Consider the following 17,558-nt stretch of genomic DNA (forward strand, 5'->3'; position numbering starts at 1 on the left):
GGGCTTCTAAGTTGTGGCGTGCATGTGGGATCCAATTCCCTGGCCAGGGATTGAACGTGGGCCCCCTGCATTGGGAGCACAGAGCCTTAACCACTGTGCCACCGGGGAAGTCCCCAATCTGGTAGAATTTTTGTGAGTTGGCCATTTGCATACTATGTGGCCCAAAGATTCCTTTTCTAGGGAATACAGGTGTATATAATAGAGAAACCCTTGCAGAGGTGAACAGAAGCCTTGTAGAAGAAATGTTCATTAACGCGTTGTTGTAATAATAGTAAAAAATCAGAAAGAACCCAAATATTCATTGTTAGAATAGGCAATTAAATTATATATTCACATAGTGGATTGATACACAGCAGTACATATGAATTAAGTACTATTACAGGTGTCAACATGGCTGAATCTTAGATATATAAGTTTGAGGGGAGGAAAACAAATCAGAGAATAATACATGCATTTTATTACTACTTTTATAGTATTCAAATCCAAGCAAAACTACATTAAGAGCTTCATAGATATGTGGTTATAAAAACTTTTAAAGCAAAGCAGAGAAACTCTGGATAGGAGTTACCTGGATTCGTTAATTAATATACAAAGATTGGCTTAATAGATGGAAAATTGATATATTTTCATGATTGTCTTTGGATCTAAAAATAGATGTATCTTTAATGTCCCTCATAGGATATAGAGGTGGGGGGGCGAAGTAGAGGCTGGGATGATGTGGGAGCCTCTGAACATGGGAGCCAACAGTTCGTTTCACCCCTGAGCATGAATGAGTCTCCCCATATTGGGAGGTGGTCTACTTCTCCTCCACTTAAATCAGGGCTACTTTGGTGACTTGCTTTGACCAATAATGCGTTAAAGTAATATTCTGGATCTTCGGATTCCAGGCATTAAAAGGACTGGCAGCTTACCCTTCCCCTCACTTGGAGCTCAGTTGCCAAGCTGTAAGGAAGGCCAGGGTATTGATTGGCACCCATTTGTAGCCATACCCTGGACAGCAGGGGGCATTTTGGATGGTCCAGCCCAGCGAAGCCTCCAGCTGAGTGCAAGGCACGAGGGAGCAGCTAGCCCACGAGGGCTAACATCAGTCAGGGTGGAACTCAGCCATCCTGCAGAATTAAGTTTTGGGGTGGTTTGTTCTGCAGAAGCAAGGGGAGAGGGACATGCAAAGAGTTCAGTGATATTGGCAGTCTTCTGTTTCGTGGGTTGGCTGTGGGGTCATTGTACTTCATAACTTACATGCTGGTGATTTAGATATAGTATTCTGTACGTATTAAATGCTTCACAATATAAAATATGAAAAAATCCCCAGCTTATGAGATTGTATCTCCCTAGTTTTGATTTGTATTTTCTATGCAACTGTGATTAAACATCTGTTCATGTTTGAGCAATGATCCATTTGTATTTCTCTGTGAACTGCCTGCTCCTCTTCTTTGCCCCTTTATCTATTGGGTTGTTCATTTTTTCATATCGATTTATAAGAACTTAGCATATTAAGGAAAATAGCCCTTTTATGTCCTGTGTTTCTAAACTATCTCCCCCAGTTTGCCACTTATAAAACTTTTGACTTTGTGGTATGTTCTGTTACACATAACTTTTAATTTTTTATTAGTCCAAGTTATTATTACTGGTAGGTATCATGCTTAAAAAGATTACCCTCCTCCAAGATGATCTTTTAAATCATCTCAAGTACTTTTAAGATTTCATTTCATACTTAAAACCTTTGAATTAATTTTGTTACAGGGAAACAGGACCCAGGTTAATTTTTTGTCAAAATGACTAGCCAGTTGTTCCAATAAAAAGAACCCACACGTACCCCACTAACCTGAACTTCCTTGTACTTAAGTCAACTTCTGGGTGCTCCATCGTGTCTCATTGATCTTTTCCTTTGCTACACCAAACTCTTCAATTCTACTAGGTTTTGTATTTGAAGACTGTTCTCCCCCCCTTTTCAGGATTTACCTGGCTATCCCCCATGTTTACTTTCCTCAAATAACTGAATGTGTCAGTTAAAGAATAAACCTTGTTGGCATTTTAATTGTGACTGCGTTGCATTTAGATTGGGAAATGTAACAGAACCCAACATCTCTGCAAGGTTGCCTTTGCATCTGAGAATAAGGCGTGTCTGCACTAATTTGAATCTTTTACGTCCTTTGCAGGATTACCGAGTCTGTGAGCCAAGGGTGTAGACACCCATCCTTGCCCCCAGGGCAGGATCCAGGTAGCACCTCTTGGGTCCACTCAGTCAAGGCTCCAGGCAGCTCCCACACCCTTCTTCTCTGCAGCATGTGACCCTGTGACTCATGCATGTGACCCTGTGACTCATGCTAAACCCTACCTCAGATCCACCGAGATGGTTACTAATCGCCCAGAAAGTGTGGAGAACACGACACCGTCCTTGTACTTAAGGACAAGCAATAATGATGTCATCTTCCGTGTAGAACGGAACGAGTGGTTTATAGGCACTTAAAAGCAGCCAGACCTTGGGCAAGTTGCATGATCTGCGGTCCCTTTCCTCCTCCCTTGCCTGTAAAATGTGAATCTACCAGGCGGCGAGTGACAGAACGAAGGGGACACCTATATTCCTTGGCTGAACCTCGGAGCGAGCCCACCTCTTCAGGGGCCAGACGCCAAGCCCTGTGAGTGAGCGGCTCCTTCCTGCCGCTCCCACCACGCCCACCTGCCCCCCCGTCCCCGCCCCCAGGGACACCTGCCCAGCCTACGGGTTGGAGGAGCACCCGTCACCAAGCCGACACCCCGCCCCGCGCCCACCACCCGCCTTTCCCAAGCCAGAATCACAAGTCAAAGATGTGTATTGTTCTACAGACACTTCTGAAAAGAGATCTAATTGAGAAAATATACAAGGCATTTAAGAGTTTCATCTCCAGCGAGCACCGAAGTCTGACTGGAGGCGTCGGAGCCCTCCTCTTCAGGGCTCAGGGCTGAGAAGGTTAGCACATCGAATCATCAGTAAAAACATGCAAAAGTGAGAAGGAAACGGAGAATAACGCTGTGTTCCCCCAAAGCAGAGGGGGACGGAATTTCAGAACAAGGAGGCAGGGTGTGCAAGTACCAGGCGGCTCTCCCTCCCCACCCCCGGTTTTCCTCTCAAACGCCCCCGAGCTGGAGAAAGCAGGGAGCCCCGCCCACGCGGCAGGACCCACAGCGCATCCCTGCTCGGTGCTCAGCCCGCAGGGCTGCCCGTGGACAGTTAGAGATCTCCCCACTTGTCCTGTCCCTTCTCTGGCTGTGGCCGCGGGGGACCCCGCTTGTGCTCCTGGGGGGCCAGGGCCCCCAGCCCTGGCTCCTTCCTTCTTTGGTCCCACCCGGAGATTGTGCTTGAGGGATTCATCCCACCCCCCAAACTCCAGGCTCCCACTGGTGGGCTGAAGGCACTGACAGGAGTCCTGGGGAGACCCCAGGACAGCCACCTTCCCTTGTGCTCTGGGCGGGTCCACCCCTGGGTACATTCCCTCCAGCCTCAGCTCAGGCCCGGGAGTCAGCACAGGGGTGGAAGTGTGCTGTGCACGGAAAAAGCCTCTCAGACCTTTCTCAGCTGTGCAGACGTTCCTGAACCCCACTCCACCCCCTGCCCCCAGCCCGCCCCTCGCCAGAGCCCCAGCATGCCTGGCCTTTCCCTCCAGTCCTCCCCCTTGGGCTGCCCGTGCAGCTGTGGGCCAGGCCCCCGGGGACTGACCTCAAGATGGTGGTCACAGAAACCATCTTGGGGTGCCCCCTCGATCCCCCAGACCCAGGAGGTCAGCAGAGGGTGAGGCCTTGAGAGGTCACAGCTCTGGTACAGGGAGGCGGACAGGGCTGGAGAGAAACGGGAAGACATGTCAGATCTATGGAAAGGCATCCAAAGTACAAGCTAAGCGAGGGGAAGGGTCAGAGTGGCCCGAAGAGAAAATGCAAGAGGGCAGGGGCGGGGCCTGGAGGGAGGGGCGGGACTTCACGCCACCCCGCAGATGAGCGTCTCCACCACGAAGGTGTTCTCGAAGTGGCGGATGGCGTTGCAGTTCTTGGCCCCTCGCTTGTTGATCCCTGGGAGAGAACAGAGAAATCGCAGTGAGGCCTGTGTCCTGGCCTAGAACTGGCTGGGCCACAAAGGCTACCAGCCTCAGAGCCTGAGCAGGGCCTCAGGACCCAGGCCGGGAAGGAGGCGGCCCAGGAAATGAAACCCAGATTCACCCAGAGGCAGCGCGGTAAAGCGGCATGAGCTCAAAAGCTGCAGTCAGACCTCCCAGCTCCGCCACCTTCTTGCTGTGTGACCTCAGGGGTGTTTCTTAACCTCTCTGTGCCTCCGTTTCTTCATCTTTAAAAGGGGCGGCAAGAATAATGATGACAAGGATGAGGATGATGATAACTTACACTCTCCTAGGAGGACATAAAGAGTGTAAGGCAGTGCCTGGCACATAGTAAGTGCTCATTAGCTGTTATTACTGCTGCTACAATCTGAGCTCTCTGACAGCTGGTCTCCAGCTACGCGGCCAGGCACTGCCAGAGGGTGGCCATGGTTTGGAGCCCAGGGCAGGGGCCAAGGTGGGTGGAGGCAGCCACTCACGCCTCCGGGTGGCCCTGCGCCGCAGCCGGTAGGTGTCCTTCCCGCTGCACAGGTGGTAGATGAAGGAGCCCAGGGCCTCCTTGTCACTGACATGCTCCGTGACCACCATCTCCTCCTGGATGATGTACGTCTGCGGGAGGTAGGTCCCCCTCTGCAAAGGGAGTGGCCACAGCACTGGGTCAGTACCAGGGCTCGCCGCTCTCGGTCCCCGACTGCCCACTGCGCTCGCCTCCCTCCTTCTGCTAGCTTGAGCCGAGCCCCCCCGGCGCCTGCAGTGCCCATCCAACACGCCCACCCCCTCATCCACAGGCCGCATGGCTCGCCTTCCTGACGTGCCCAGGCACTTCCTGCACCTGCACTGCCGTGAGTCACGTGTGTGCGAGTCTGGTCTCCCACCCTAGGGGGAGCGCTCCTCGGGGGCATCACCTCCCTGTGCTGCTGACACGGGGCGACGTGGCGCATGGCCATGAACACTGAGGAAGCTGGTCTTGGGGTTCTTCCCAAGTGAGGGAGGCAGCAGTGGGAGGCTTGGGGGGCGGGGCAGAAAGAGGTGTTGACTCGGAATGTGGGAGAAGGGAGCTGGAGGCGGGGCGACCAACCTGGGGGGCTGGGCCCAGCTGACGGCAACGCCCAGGCCCCCCATCCTTCCCTTGTCTCATGGAGGGGGGAGCAAGGGAGAGACAAGGTGCTGCCGGGGCCCTGCTCACCTTCACGTTCACCAGAAGTTCCCAGAAGTTGCGAGGGGGCAGCACGATGGTGGTGTTGAGCTCGATGACGTAGCACTTGTCCAGGGAGATGTCGTGATAGGCAGTGAGACCCTGAACAGGAAGAGGGGCCCGCGTCCGTCTCCGCAGGCGAGGGACTGGCCCCGGCGGGCTGTACGAGGCACGAACCCCACCGCGCCCATGACGCACCCAGATTCCTCAGCACCGGGGCGGGGCCCTTCTCCCGCTCCTCTCCTAGCCTGTGTTTGTAGAAGGTTCCACTCACTAGATGAAAACACTATTAAATGCTTCGGTTGTGACAAGGATTCTTCTTGGGGGTATACAGCCGAGGTTCGAATTTCAGGGCAACGCCCCCCCCTGTGCATCTCACCAAAGCTGGGAGGTCCCGCCACCTCTATGGACAGCCTGGACCCTCAGCGAGAGATGCCCCTCGCAACCCCGTGTGCTGCGTCTCGATAAGAAGTCAACACGGAAGCAGCTCAGTAAAAAGGAACGCTGGTCTCGCCCGCCCGTTACAGCCAGCGCCCGCAGCTGGCAGGTGGCCAAGGAGAAAATCAACCATGACTGGTTCACATTCAGTGATAACCGCATGACGTACATGATAAAAGCGGTCTCTTTCAATCTGATTGACCTAAACCGTAGATATCTACTCCATGGTTTACATTACACGGTATGTACTCCACGTTTGTACAAGGGGCGTGGGCATCCTCCTTGCACACCTGTTCCTCCTCGTGGCGCCCCCATCGCCGCCCCCGCCCCGGTCCCTGGCCGGCCTCACCCGCTGGAAGTCGTGGATGATGTCTGCAGGGTCACCGCCCCCAAACTGGGGCACCGGCACGTTGATGCGCTCGTAGTTCTCCTCGAGGTAGATCTTTACGTCCTCCTCCAGCTCCATGCGCGTGTGGGCCTGGGAGGACAGGGAGTCCTCGTAGAGGACGCCGCAGTGGAAGAAGTTGTCTCGGGCCAGCTGAGCAAGGCGGGGGGCGGGGGGAGAGAGGGAGGGAGACAGAGAGAGAGAGAGAGAGAGAGAGAGAAAGAGTGAGTGAGTGAGTGAGTCTGGTCACGCAGCACCCTCCGTGAGACCACTGCTGCCTGCCCAACCACTCCCAGCTCTGAAGGCCTGGGGAGGCAGGGAGGATGGGTCTCTGACACCCATTTCACAGATGGAGAAACTAAGACACATGGGGAGTCAGGGAGGGTGAGCCGGGTATGCCAGTTCCTAGGAGGATGACCTCTCTGGGCCTCAGTTTTCCCATCTGTAAAACAAGGTGACCCCTCAGGCCCCTTCTGGCCTCCGAGTCCATGAGTCTATGGCTGTGAAATGGGGCAGACCAGCGGGGGGACAGACACCTGAGAAAGAGCCTGGGGTCGGAGGGGTGTCCTCAGGGGCAAACAGGGGGCCTCTGGATTGGACAGGCTGGGCCCTGCAGGGTGCTACCCTCCGCCACCACCAGGGGGTGCTCGCCCACCCTTCTTGCCCCCTTTGCAAGGCCCTGCAGACCTTGGAGGGAGGAGGGAGGAGCTGAGAGGCAGCCCTGTTATCAGATTCTGGTGGCACCGTGTGCAACCTCAAGCCAGGACCCACCACCTTCCCCGGATCCTGTGCTTCCTGAGAAACCTACACAAACACGGTGTCCCCTATCTGAGGGGCACACCGAATCACTCCATCTGTAAGGGAAGGGAGGCAGCCTGGCGTGACTGAGGCTACGTGAGTGACCGGGGGACCCCGCGGGCCCCTCCTACTTCTCCAGGGCCTCCTCCAGGTCCGGCCCACGATGGGCAGACACCCCTCTCTCTGTTCTAGTGTAAGCTGCCCCGGGAGGATGAATCGTCACACAGGAATCATACTGTCCCAGGGCGTAGACCCAGAGGCTGCTCTGAGGTTCCCCTACTCCCTGGGAATTGGGGTGGGGTGAGGAACCCCAAGAGGGCATGAGGGGGGGCTGGGATCAGAGGGGAGGGCCAGGGCAGGGCCACAGCCGCAACAGGAAAGGGCCCCAGAAAGTGAGAACCGGGAACAGGTTGGGAGGCAGGCCACGGACGGGGGGGACCTGAGGTTTCAAGGGTAAGGTCACATGGACTGCAGTCTCCTTAGTCATTTCCACCGTAGAAAAACTGGATGACAACAAAGTCAAAGCCCAGTGCTTGAGGGTGGGAAGAGGTCACTTGGGTCATAAATGACTGGCAGTTCTCTTCGTTATGTTTATGGTTATTCTATTAAGCAACCTTTCATCTAACTACCTTCAGTTCTGAGAGCTTGGTGGCCCTGCCTCCCTCCCCAGGCCTGGGCTGATCGCAAGGTTGCTGTGACCACGACCCGTTCTTTGGCCCAGCTTCGTGCCCAGATTGGTTGTGTGAGCAGATAACCAGGGTGTGATCGTAGGTGGAGGTGACTGTCTATAAGCCACCCTCCACCCTTCACGGTTTATAGCCCAAATGTCCACGCGTGGAATGTAAGTCCTTAGAGCAAGACCCATGGGCACAGGGGCCGGGCTCTGAAGGGATCGCAGAGTTCCAATTTCTGCTGCACCCGAGTTTCTGGTGCTAATACCCTGGGGTGATGCTGTGGGGAGGGGCTGCGGGCCTCATAGGCCAGATTCCAATCCCGGCTCCCCCATCACCGACTGTGCTCCTGGGAGAGCTCCCTGTCAGCCTCAGATGCATCCAAAGAGATAGGTAAGGACACTCCTCCGGAGCCCGCGGCAGTCAGAGGACGGGGACTGGTCCTGTCTCCTGGACCAAGACCAGGGAGGAGAAGGAGGCAGGTCTTCTGGGCTTGCCCGGGCGCCCCTCCCACCTAGGGGGCGTGTCCAGGGCTTCCTGCTGCCCTCTCCTCAGTCCCGAGCACTTGGCTCTCCGCCGTTCACAGCGCCGGATCCTGTCGGCTCCCACACCCACCGCAAACGCTCGCCCTGCCCTGCCCTCTCTAAAACGCCACTCTTTCTCCAAGGCCCCGCCTCACCTGAGCGAGGAAGAAGTATCTGTAGATGTAGACAGAGGCAAACACGAGGCCCATGAGCAGCACGACCAGGCCCATCGACAGGTAGCACAAGCCGCCCACAGAGCTCCCCTTCTTGTAGCGGTGGTAGGGGGGCCGCTCCTCCTGTGGACGGCAGTGCAGGGTCATCCCCGTGGTGGTCCCGCACCCCTGGGAATCCCCGCCACCCCTTTCCGGAAGTGAGACCTCACCCTGCTGGCTGGGAAGGAGCCTTGGAGCAAAGGGAGGGGAGGACGACGCTCAGGACACACAGAGCATCGTCTCTGGAAGGAAAGGAAAGCCTTACCAGGACCCCCCCAGCTGTTCCCATCTAAAGAGAAACGGAGCCCCACCTTGGACCCACGGGGACTAAGCAAGCATGGTTTGAATCACCCACGCCATTAGTTCCCTTGATTATACCGGTTGTGACCACAGTAGATTCTTTCAAACGTAGACAGGGGGGAAGCACAGACATGGCCTTGGTGACTGAGCCAGGCCTAGGAACCTGTAGGAACTGGAGTGACTGGGCGGGCCGGGAGCCGCTGCTCTGGACAGTGGGGACCAAGGAAGGCTTTGGACGTAGGAAGTGACAAGATCCACGTGAAAGCTGGAGTGCCCAGAGGGACCGGAATGGGGACAGCGGGCGTGGGGAGTCTGCTGGGCTCTTCCAAGGAAGCTGCGGCAGAAAACGGTCGCTGACCAGTGGGGACAGGGCTCTGGGAGGCCCGCAGGGTCTGGGCGCGGGAGCTCACACCCTCCGGCCACCCTGGGCAGAGGCCAGCCTGCCAGGGCGGCGATGACATCACATGGGCGCTGGTGTCGAGCAGGCTGTCAGAAGCAGGGCCCGCAGGGTGAAGTCTGGAGGCTTCCGGAAGCTTCTGCCGGGAAGGGAACGTGGCTGCCGGCAGGGAGGCCAGGGCAGGAGGTTCCTGGAAAAACCCTCTCTGGGGAGCCAGGCTCCGGTTCGGGACAGTAGCTGCAGGACCGCCAAGAAGCAGCAAGGTAAGCTGACCCAACTCCAGTCCACACACGTCTGGGCCAGTGGCCGGAGGTGTGTGTAAAACTCAGCAGCCCTGCTTTCCCTGGAGCACTGGACTGAGAACCTCGTGACTCAGGCTCTTCCCAGCTGTGTGACCTCGGTCATCGCTTGTCTTTGTGCCCTTCCTCGCTGGCACCCCTGCCCTAACCCGGGCCTCCTTCACCCTGGAGATGTTGCAAAAGCCCCAGGCCTGGCTCGGCCCCTGGGATCCATCATTCAATCCCTCCTCCACGGTGTCCGGATGCAGCCGGGTGAGGGTAGAGGCCAGTGCCCCTGCCAACCTCAAGGAGCTGTGGCACCGATGGGGGCACAGGAGGGGAGCCTGGGCCTTCTCACGCCAGCCCCGCCGCTAACCGTCTGCTTAGCGCTCTGTGCCCGCTTCCACTCTTCCTTCATCCTGCTTGGCGGGAGGTCGGGCAGCGGGGACATGATTCAGGTCCAAGTTACCCAAGACAGGCCTTTATTCTCAGGGCACACGGGGGGCCCAGCCTGGTAGGGGTGGGGTGCAGAGCCTGCTGTGCTTGGGGCACATGGGGGTGTGGGACCTGGGCCTCAGCGAGCAGAGGGGCATCCCATCAGAGTGGGCGATGCCTCCCTGCTTGGAGCTCTCCCCACAGCCTTTCCTCAGGAAAAGGGTAGAAAATGCCTGAAAGACACCCCCCACCTATCACGAGGCACATGTATCACCAGGCCAGTGGCCCCCAGCCTCCAGCACCATGGGATGGAGACACAGGATGGAGAGGTGACCCGGCCCATCCCATACCCCCTCACAGGCTGGGCCACCTGCAGGCCTGGGGCCTCTCCCCACCCTGGCCCTGCTGCAGGGGTGCCGCGATCGAAACCAGAGAAGCACCTGGTGAGACCACCCCCCTGGCTGGCATCTCCTCGGCACGCTGGGGCCCCCTGGGGGCAATAACCAAGGTCACTTGCACACTTGGGTGGCCACTGCCCACAGGGCCTCCAGGGACAGCTGCCAGTGGGAGGGGGTGGGGGACTGCAAGCGTTTTGACTTTCCAACGGGCTCCCAGGATCAGCCCGGGACGGGGCGACCCGATGACCAAGCTCTGCCCGCGTCTCGCGGGAACAAGCCACCCAGGGGCTCCAGCCATCCTCAGTGGGTCCTAAGGAAAGGTGGATGACGCAGAAAAAAGGCCAGGGGCCACACCCACTGGGAATCCTGCCCTGGAGACACAACATTTGTATTTAGCACGACCAGTGGGGCTGCAGGGACCCAGAGGCCCCCAGCAGGGGCTGCGATCCATGCGTGGCGAACATCCCAGCCTCCTGACCCTCCAACCCTCTGCAGGTCCTCCTGTGAAATGTGAACAGACTCTTCCTGACAGGGTTTTGTTGGGATTCAAGGAGACAGAAACCCTGAAAGCCCTTTGTAAAGGATGAAGTGGTAGATAAAAATAGCAGATCTTTATCAGCTAAAGCTCTCCTTTTTTTTTTTTAGGGCCACCACCAGCCAGCTGTCGAGGCTGCACAGTGGCCATGCTTTGCTCCTGCAAACCAGAGAAGCAAAAGCAAGCTTAGGAGAATCTCGCTTTTAAAAAAACCAGAAAACAAAAAAAAGTCAATGGGCTACAAAGCAAGAGCCCGAGGGCCAGCTCCACAATTGAAGTTCACAGACAAGGGGAGGCCTACCAGTTTTATAGCTGCCTTTCTGCTCCCAGCTGGGTCAGGTGTTTCCATGTGCCTGGGGGAGGGGCCGGGCAGGGGGGCCAGGCTGCCTCAGGTGGGGAGGAGGAGGTCAGGGAGGACGGAGAGTGGGGAGCGGCTCCAGAGGAAAATGAGGCAAGTGGCTGAGGACAGTCTCCAGCCAGGACCCCCGGATCCCACCCTGGGTCCTCACACGTCTCTGTGGGTGTCCCTGTGAAGGCTGGGGATCCCCCCGTTTCCCAGAGCAGTGGACAATGGCTTCCTATCCTGCTCCTACAGACCCCTCGCCCTGCACCCCTCCCTACCTGACACCCCTCGGTCTGGCATGCGGAGGCCAAACCCCCAGAAGCATCATGGCTGAGCAGGAGGGATGGAAGGGAAAGCAGGCCCAGAGGCTGCTGGTGTCCCGGCTTCGAGACAGAGGCACTGGGACCGGGACGTAAGGCCCCAGGTGGGCGGGAGGCCCCTGAATCCTGCCCTCGCTGTCAGTGCTTGAAAGGTCAGCCCCGAGCTGCAGCCCTCAGAGGCCTCTGGGGAGCCTGTAGGCAGCCTGGGCTGGAACCTGGGGCCTCACCCCTTAGGATCCTGGCTGCGCAGCTCACCCAGAATGACAGGAATGATGGCCGAGGGGCCTGCTTCCCGAGGCCCCCAGCTGCTTCACCTGTCATGCTGGAGCCCTAGAGAAGCTCCCCCGCCCCCACCACATGGAGCAGTTACCCACAGCCAGGCATCTGGGAGCTTCCAGAAAGTAGAAAAATACTGTTTCCATGGCAACTGGGCTTCCTGCGCCACAGGCCTCGCTGTGCACTCGTGTGGGGCACGTGGGCCCCATGTCCGGGAACCCGAAAGGGGCCCAGGCCTCGGCCTGCCTGTTTCACGGAGCCTGCAGTGGAGCTCCTTAAATGATTAGGCAAAGCCAGGGCCAGAAGAGTCAGGGGGAACTCAGCCAACTTAAGCATTAACTCAGAAGACCCGCAGGGCTCATGGACAGAGCTCCCCAGCTACCTTCCCTCGGTAACGATGTCGAAATGAACTGCAAGCAGATTAACTACAGTTGCAGGCTGCTCGGAGGCGGCTAGCAGGGAGCCAGAAATGCAGCCACAGCGGGCCCAGGCAGACGGCTGGGGGCGGGTCTCGCCTCAGCTCCCCAGCGCCAGTCCCCCCTCCTCAGCATCTTTCTTTCCCAGGCTGCAGACCACAAAGGCAAGGGCACCAATGAGAGAGAAAGAGAGAGAGAGACAGACAGACAGATAGACAGAAGCCTAGCAGGGGTCAGGGGACTGGGCCTCTGCCCACGGAGCACGCAGAGCTGTGCTCAGACGTACAGACGTCAGCTGGGGAAATGCTGATGAGGCATCGTGAACTGGCCATCAGGGAAACCCATTCCTGCCCTGTGACCCACGGGTGCCCACGGTGCAGGCCGTGTGAGGAGGAAGGGCATGGACCCCGAGGACACTCTCGACAGCCCTCTGCTTTGCTCTGCTTGGCTGGGCCACGCAGATTCCCTCTTCCGTTCTGTTCCTGACAGTCAAGGTGAGACCCCAGAGAACAAAGGCTGGGGAGGACGAGAAGCAGAACTGCGGCTGGAAGGGCTCTCCCGGGGGAGACACAGCTCAGACACTGCAGGGGCTGCGCTTCCCTGCTCTTACCATAAACATTTTTTTTATGGTAAGAGAAACTCATCCTCTGTGGCAATCTGCTGACAGCCTTGAAACATGCAAGGATGGGCCGCGGGGAGAAGAGAAGAGAGGGAAATGAGAGAGAAAGCAGAAAAGCCACTGTGGCACAAGTCCAAACGCCACAGCCCCTCAGGGAAGGCCCAGGACAGGCAGGCAAAGGGCAGGACTGCCCATTCACCAAGGTCCTCCTGGCCCAGGCCGCAGGGCTGGCGGGGCTGGGGCACTGGGGCAGGAGGACGCCAAGCCCTGAGATCCACCCTCCTGGCCGGCAGGGGACCCTCCCCCAACCGCTCCAGGAGACTCAGCTCCCTCCTGCCGGGGACCTGAGGCCAGGACGAGGAAAGTGAAATCTGATCCCCAGGTATGCGGGCCGGGAGAGGCGGTGACACAGGGGCCATTAATCAAAGGCAAAAGCCAAGGAGAAAATTACAGCGCTGAGCTGACTGTACTGAGCACGGTTCTCTCCCCTTGCAGGCCCCCAGCCCCGACTGTTCGAGTCTCTACATGCCCACACCTGGCTGTGTGTGTGTGTGTGTGTGTGTGTGTGTGTGTGTGTGTGCGCGCGCTCGCGTGCACACACACGGGGGAGCAAAGACACAGGCAGATCGTGGGGAGGGGGGCTGGGCTGAGGGGCCCAGGGCAGGCCAGTGGGCCTCCAAAGGGCAAGAATGATCCGGCCAGAGCGTACTAAGAGGGGGTGCTTCCCGTCCAGCCCACCTTCCAGGCTGGCTTGCTGCCAGCTGCCCATCAGCGCAGGCCCCTCATCGTCTGGGAGGCAAGCACCACATGGGGAGGGTGGGCAGCTGGAGACGCAGCTGGACCCACACACCCATCCCTTCCTGGCCCGCCGAGGCACTTCCTTCCAGTGGCACGTCTGAGGACAAAATCCTCCTTGTTTCAGTTTTTACTCAGAAGCAGGGGGAGGCCCCATGTGAGAGTGCTCCTGCCGCCCCACCCTGGCCCCTGGGGCCTGCACACAGGTTGAAATTTTATTAGGACAGCTAGAGGGTGGCTCATTGGTGAAAGGCACTCGTGAACTCATCTGTTCATCGAGTGGTCCTTCCAGGGCTTTAAATCTTATTTTCGAGTCCAGTTCAGTAACCAAGGAGGGTTCCAGGGTCACCCCCAGCCAAAACAGACCTTCTGATAAGCTTTCCTCTGGCAGGCCCATCAGCGCGGGACAAACCCAAATGCCCTGTCTTGATGAAGCAGCTCCTGGGGCCTCCCAGTCTGCCTGCCCCAGGCTGATGCTGTCCTGGGCTACTGTGAATGCTGGGCGCCTGCTGAGCTTACTGGGCGAGGTAGGAGGCAAGAATGGGGGGGGGCTTGCTCTACGCTGGGCACTGGATGTGGGTGAAACGTATCCACTGGCCAGGCGAGGCCACAAGAGGCTCACAGAAGTGAACTCTCTTCCCAAGCCTCCGATTCCACTAGGCGACTGGCAGAGCCAACATGCGACATCCAAAAGCCTCCCCTGATCCCGAGGGCCAGTGAGCTGTGAAAGTTTCCTAATAAGCAGATCTGTCCTAAAGGGGCTGGGATTTTAATCTTCCTCCAGGGGCCCCATCGCTCCCCCTTGCCAGTTAAGACAGCCAGTGGGGGCTTCCCTGGTGGCGCAGTGGTTGAGAGTCCGCCTGCCGACGCAGGGGACACGGGTTTGTGCCCCAGTCAGGGAAGATCCCACGTGCCGCGGAGCGGCTGGGCCCGTGAGCCATGGCCGCTGAGCCTGCGCGTCTGGAGCCTGTGCTCCGCAACGGGAGAGGCCACAACGGTGAGAGGCCCGCGTACCGCAAAAAAAAGACAGCCAGGGGATCCTACCCAACTAACACGGTCTGGTGGGGGAGGCACACTCAGCAGGCTCGAAGCCACTGAAAACAGCACAGGGAAAATGTTGATATTTCCATTTCACGCTGGATGAGGGGGAAGAGAGGACGCTTGACTTTGGAGTCAGAAGCTGGATGTCAGTTACCGCCAAGGCGATGCCGGCATATGCCATCCCGCCTGACACCATCAGCAGGCTGCTGCTGGAGGATGTGCCAGTCCTGTGACATTCGGCAGACCTTCTGATGGAGTTTGAAATCCGTCCTTCCACTGTCTGGCTGGTCCTCTCTCCTGCCCGAATCCTATAGCTTTTGGAGGCAGGGTCCAGTTTTCCAGGCCTCAGCTGGGTGCCCGGCCCTGGGAGTAGCAGCTGGGAGAAGACAGGAGTGGGTGTGCTGCCTTGGGGGCCAGCCCTGCACCCTCCAGGGGCTAAGTGGAAGGGAGGAAGGAGGTTTAAAGGGCCCCCTGCAAACTTTTTTTTTTATTTTTTTTATTTTTTTATTTTTGCTGTGTTGGGTCTTCATTTCTGCGCAAGGGCTTTCTCCAGTTGTGGCAAGTGGGGGCCACTCTTCATCGCGGTGCGCGGGCCTCTCTTGTTGCCGAGCACAGGCTCCAGACGCGCAGGCTCAGTAGCTGTGGCTCACGGGCCCAGTTGCTCCGCGGCATGCGGGATCTTCCCAGACCAGGGCTCGAACCCGTGTCCCCTGCATCAGCAGGCGGACTCTCAACCACTGCGCCACCAGGGAAGCCCCCCCTGCAAACTTTTAAAGCTGCAGGCCATGCCTTCAAATATGAAGTGTGCCCCTGCCCCATCTAAGCATCAGAAGAAGATGGAGCTGCTCTGGTGGGGGCTGCAGGGCACCCCACCCCCTGGAAACCCAGCCCCGGGGGTCACTGATGCTGCAGCGACCACACCAGGGCAGGGGAGCGTGCCAAGGCTCTTCCTGGAATTCCTCACTTAGGTACCTTTGCTCTGGCTATAACACCCACCTCTGAGGACCCTCTCCTGTGTCCTCTCTTCCAGGGCACAGGTCATCCTGAAGCACCCACCCTCCCATACCCCCAAGCAAGGTTTAGTTTGAGCCATCAACTTGGAGAGGGGCCTTGGCGCTGAGGAAGACTTCCCATAAGCCAGCAACGGGAAGGGGGTGGGGGACGGGAGCTTGGAGCGACGGCCGCGTGGAAGCAGCGTAGACACCTCTGCCGAGCCACTACAGAGCCGGGCTGGACCAGCTCTCTCTCCCTCCCCTCCTTGCCCGCCACGCGTCCTGCCCCCTCTGGGCGCACCCCCCCGGTCGGACTCCACGCAGCTCAGACAGTTTTCCACGGCGGAAATGCCTCCTCTCCCCCAGGCCGGAGGGAAGGGGGAGGAGGGGAGGACGCTGGAGGGGGCGGGGTGCACCGAGGCCCGCCTCCACAAAGCGCAGCCTGGGTGCTAGAGGGCACCAGGGCACCGCGGAGTGGAGGGGGTTGCCCAGTGCGCGAGGGAGCCGGGAGAGGAAGGAAGAGGGCAGGAAGGCCCAGGCGGCAGGGGGGGCGGTGGGATCAGGGCACCCAGCGTCGTAAGCCCGAATCTCGAACCCCGGACGTGCGGCCAGGCGGCTTCTGGTTTATCTCCATTTCAGGTATCATCACTTTCTGGTCCACCAATTCAGGTGCAGACTAACAGCACATCCCTTGCCCCCAGCAGTCCCCGGTTTGGGACACAATCAACAGTCCCGCCCCCTTCGTTGGCACCAGAGCCCCTCTCCCCATTCCCCGCCAATCACACCCACCGCCCTACTTTGGGGAAACAATGTCCAACCCTCCTCCCATCCCCCACCTGGGGACTCGACCCGCGGCCCCTCCTCCATGATTGGAACCAGACACACATACCCCCACCGACATTCCTCGAACCTTTCCGGACCAGCTTCCTCCCCTATTCTGGGGCCAGGCGCCTAGGGCTCGGTCCACTTTTGGAAGAGACCTTGAGCGCTTCCTCACCTGGGACCATCGACTCGGAGCCCCTCCCATTCGCCAGACTTATGCTTTCGGCTGCCGCTGAAGCCCAGGACCCAAGGCCCCTCCCCACCTTGGGATGGATGACCCATTCCGGAATCCCACCCCCGCTCCGCTCGAGACTCCGGGGTCCCGATGCGCCTCGGGTAGTCGCCGGAGCCGGCAAGGCGCGCTTCGACCCCCCGTCCCCTGCCTGAGACCCCCGGTCCCTCTCACCCGAGCCGGCGTCAGCAGGATCTCAGCGGCTGGGGCGGGCGCCGGGGCCGAGGCCGAGGCCGAGGCCGAAGCCTTGTCGGCCTTGTCGCCCTTGATACCGGCCACCGCGGGCTGGAAGCTGATCTTCACCATGGCTGCGCCGGGCCGCGCGTCCGCACTGCAGCCTCCGGCCGTGCAGCCACTCTCTGTGCAACCTCTATCTGTACCACAGCCGCTCGGTTCTCCGCAGGCACCGGAAGTTTGGATCGCGTTGGGTCCTTTTCTCTAACCCCACCCCCATCCCGCCCCGCCTCCGCCCCCGCCCCCCCAAGGGAGGGCCTTGGCGCCCTGCGCGCCTGCGCCCCCTTCCCGCCAGCGGGGCTCGCAGTGACCCCTGCCGGGCGCGCTGCTCCGACCTGGGGAAGTCTAAGGTTCCCTTAACCACTCAACTCACTCACTCCATCCATCCATCACATCCATCCATCCATCCATCCAATCAGGCACGGACTCAGTCCCCATCGCTGCTTTATCCCTTCCAGCTGCCTCTCCAAGACCAGCATCTCCAGAACATACAGTCTTTGTTAAAACCGTGTTTGCCAGGCAAATGCATCTTCTAGACAAGCTCCCCGTGCCCTCTATCCCACTTCATACCCTCCTCTTCTGAAATGCTGGAGCCCCCACTGAACCTGCCCACACCGCTCCCTCCTCCCACTTCCTTTTCCGACGTGTCCTGGGCCCTGGCAGGAGGCTTCAGGGCCAGGTGCCCAATTGCTTGCCTTTATCCTGCATCCTGCATCCAACTACACCTCCTTCATTCTCCATCATCCTTTTTCCTTCACCCTTAATTCCTGCAGAACCTTCCTGGGGGTGCACGCGGAGGGCACTGGGAGCAGAGAAA

The 17,558-nt window shown here is 58.5% G+C and overlaps 1 protein-coding gene across 1 annotated transcript; it reads right to left on the bottom strand.

Moving 5' to 3' along the window:
• Positions 1–2,797: 2,797 nt before the first annotated feature.
• Positions 2,798–16,813, bottom strand: ITM2C (integral membrane protein 2C; the record flags this gene model as incomplete). The annotated part of the gene is made up of 8 exons (XM_079709826.1): positions 2,798–2,942; positions 3,698–3,816; positions 3,962–4,044; positions 4,565–4,715; positions 5,272–5,382; positions 6,068–6,256; positions 8,252–8,392; positions 16,682–16,813. The coding sequence occupies 7 exons, from the start codon at positions 16,811–16,813 to the stop codon at positions 3,760–3,762; spliced, it is 864 nt and encodes a 287-aa protein (XP_079565952.1). The 3' UTR covers positions 2,798–2,942; positions 3,698–3,759.
• Positions 16,814–17,558: the final 745 nt, after the last annotated feature.

This window comes from Hyperoodon ampullatus (assembly GCF_949752795.1).
Source record: "Hyperoodon ampullatus genome assembly, chromosome: 8".
NCBI classification, from domain to species: Eukaryota; Metazoa; Chordata; class Mammalia; order Artiodactyla; family Ziphiidae; genus Hyperoodon; species Hyperoodon ampullatus.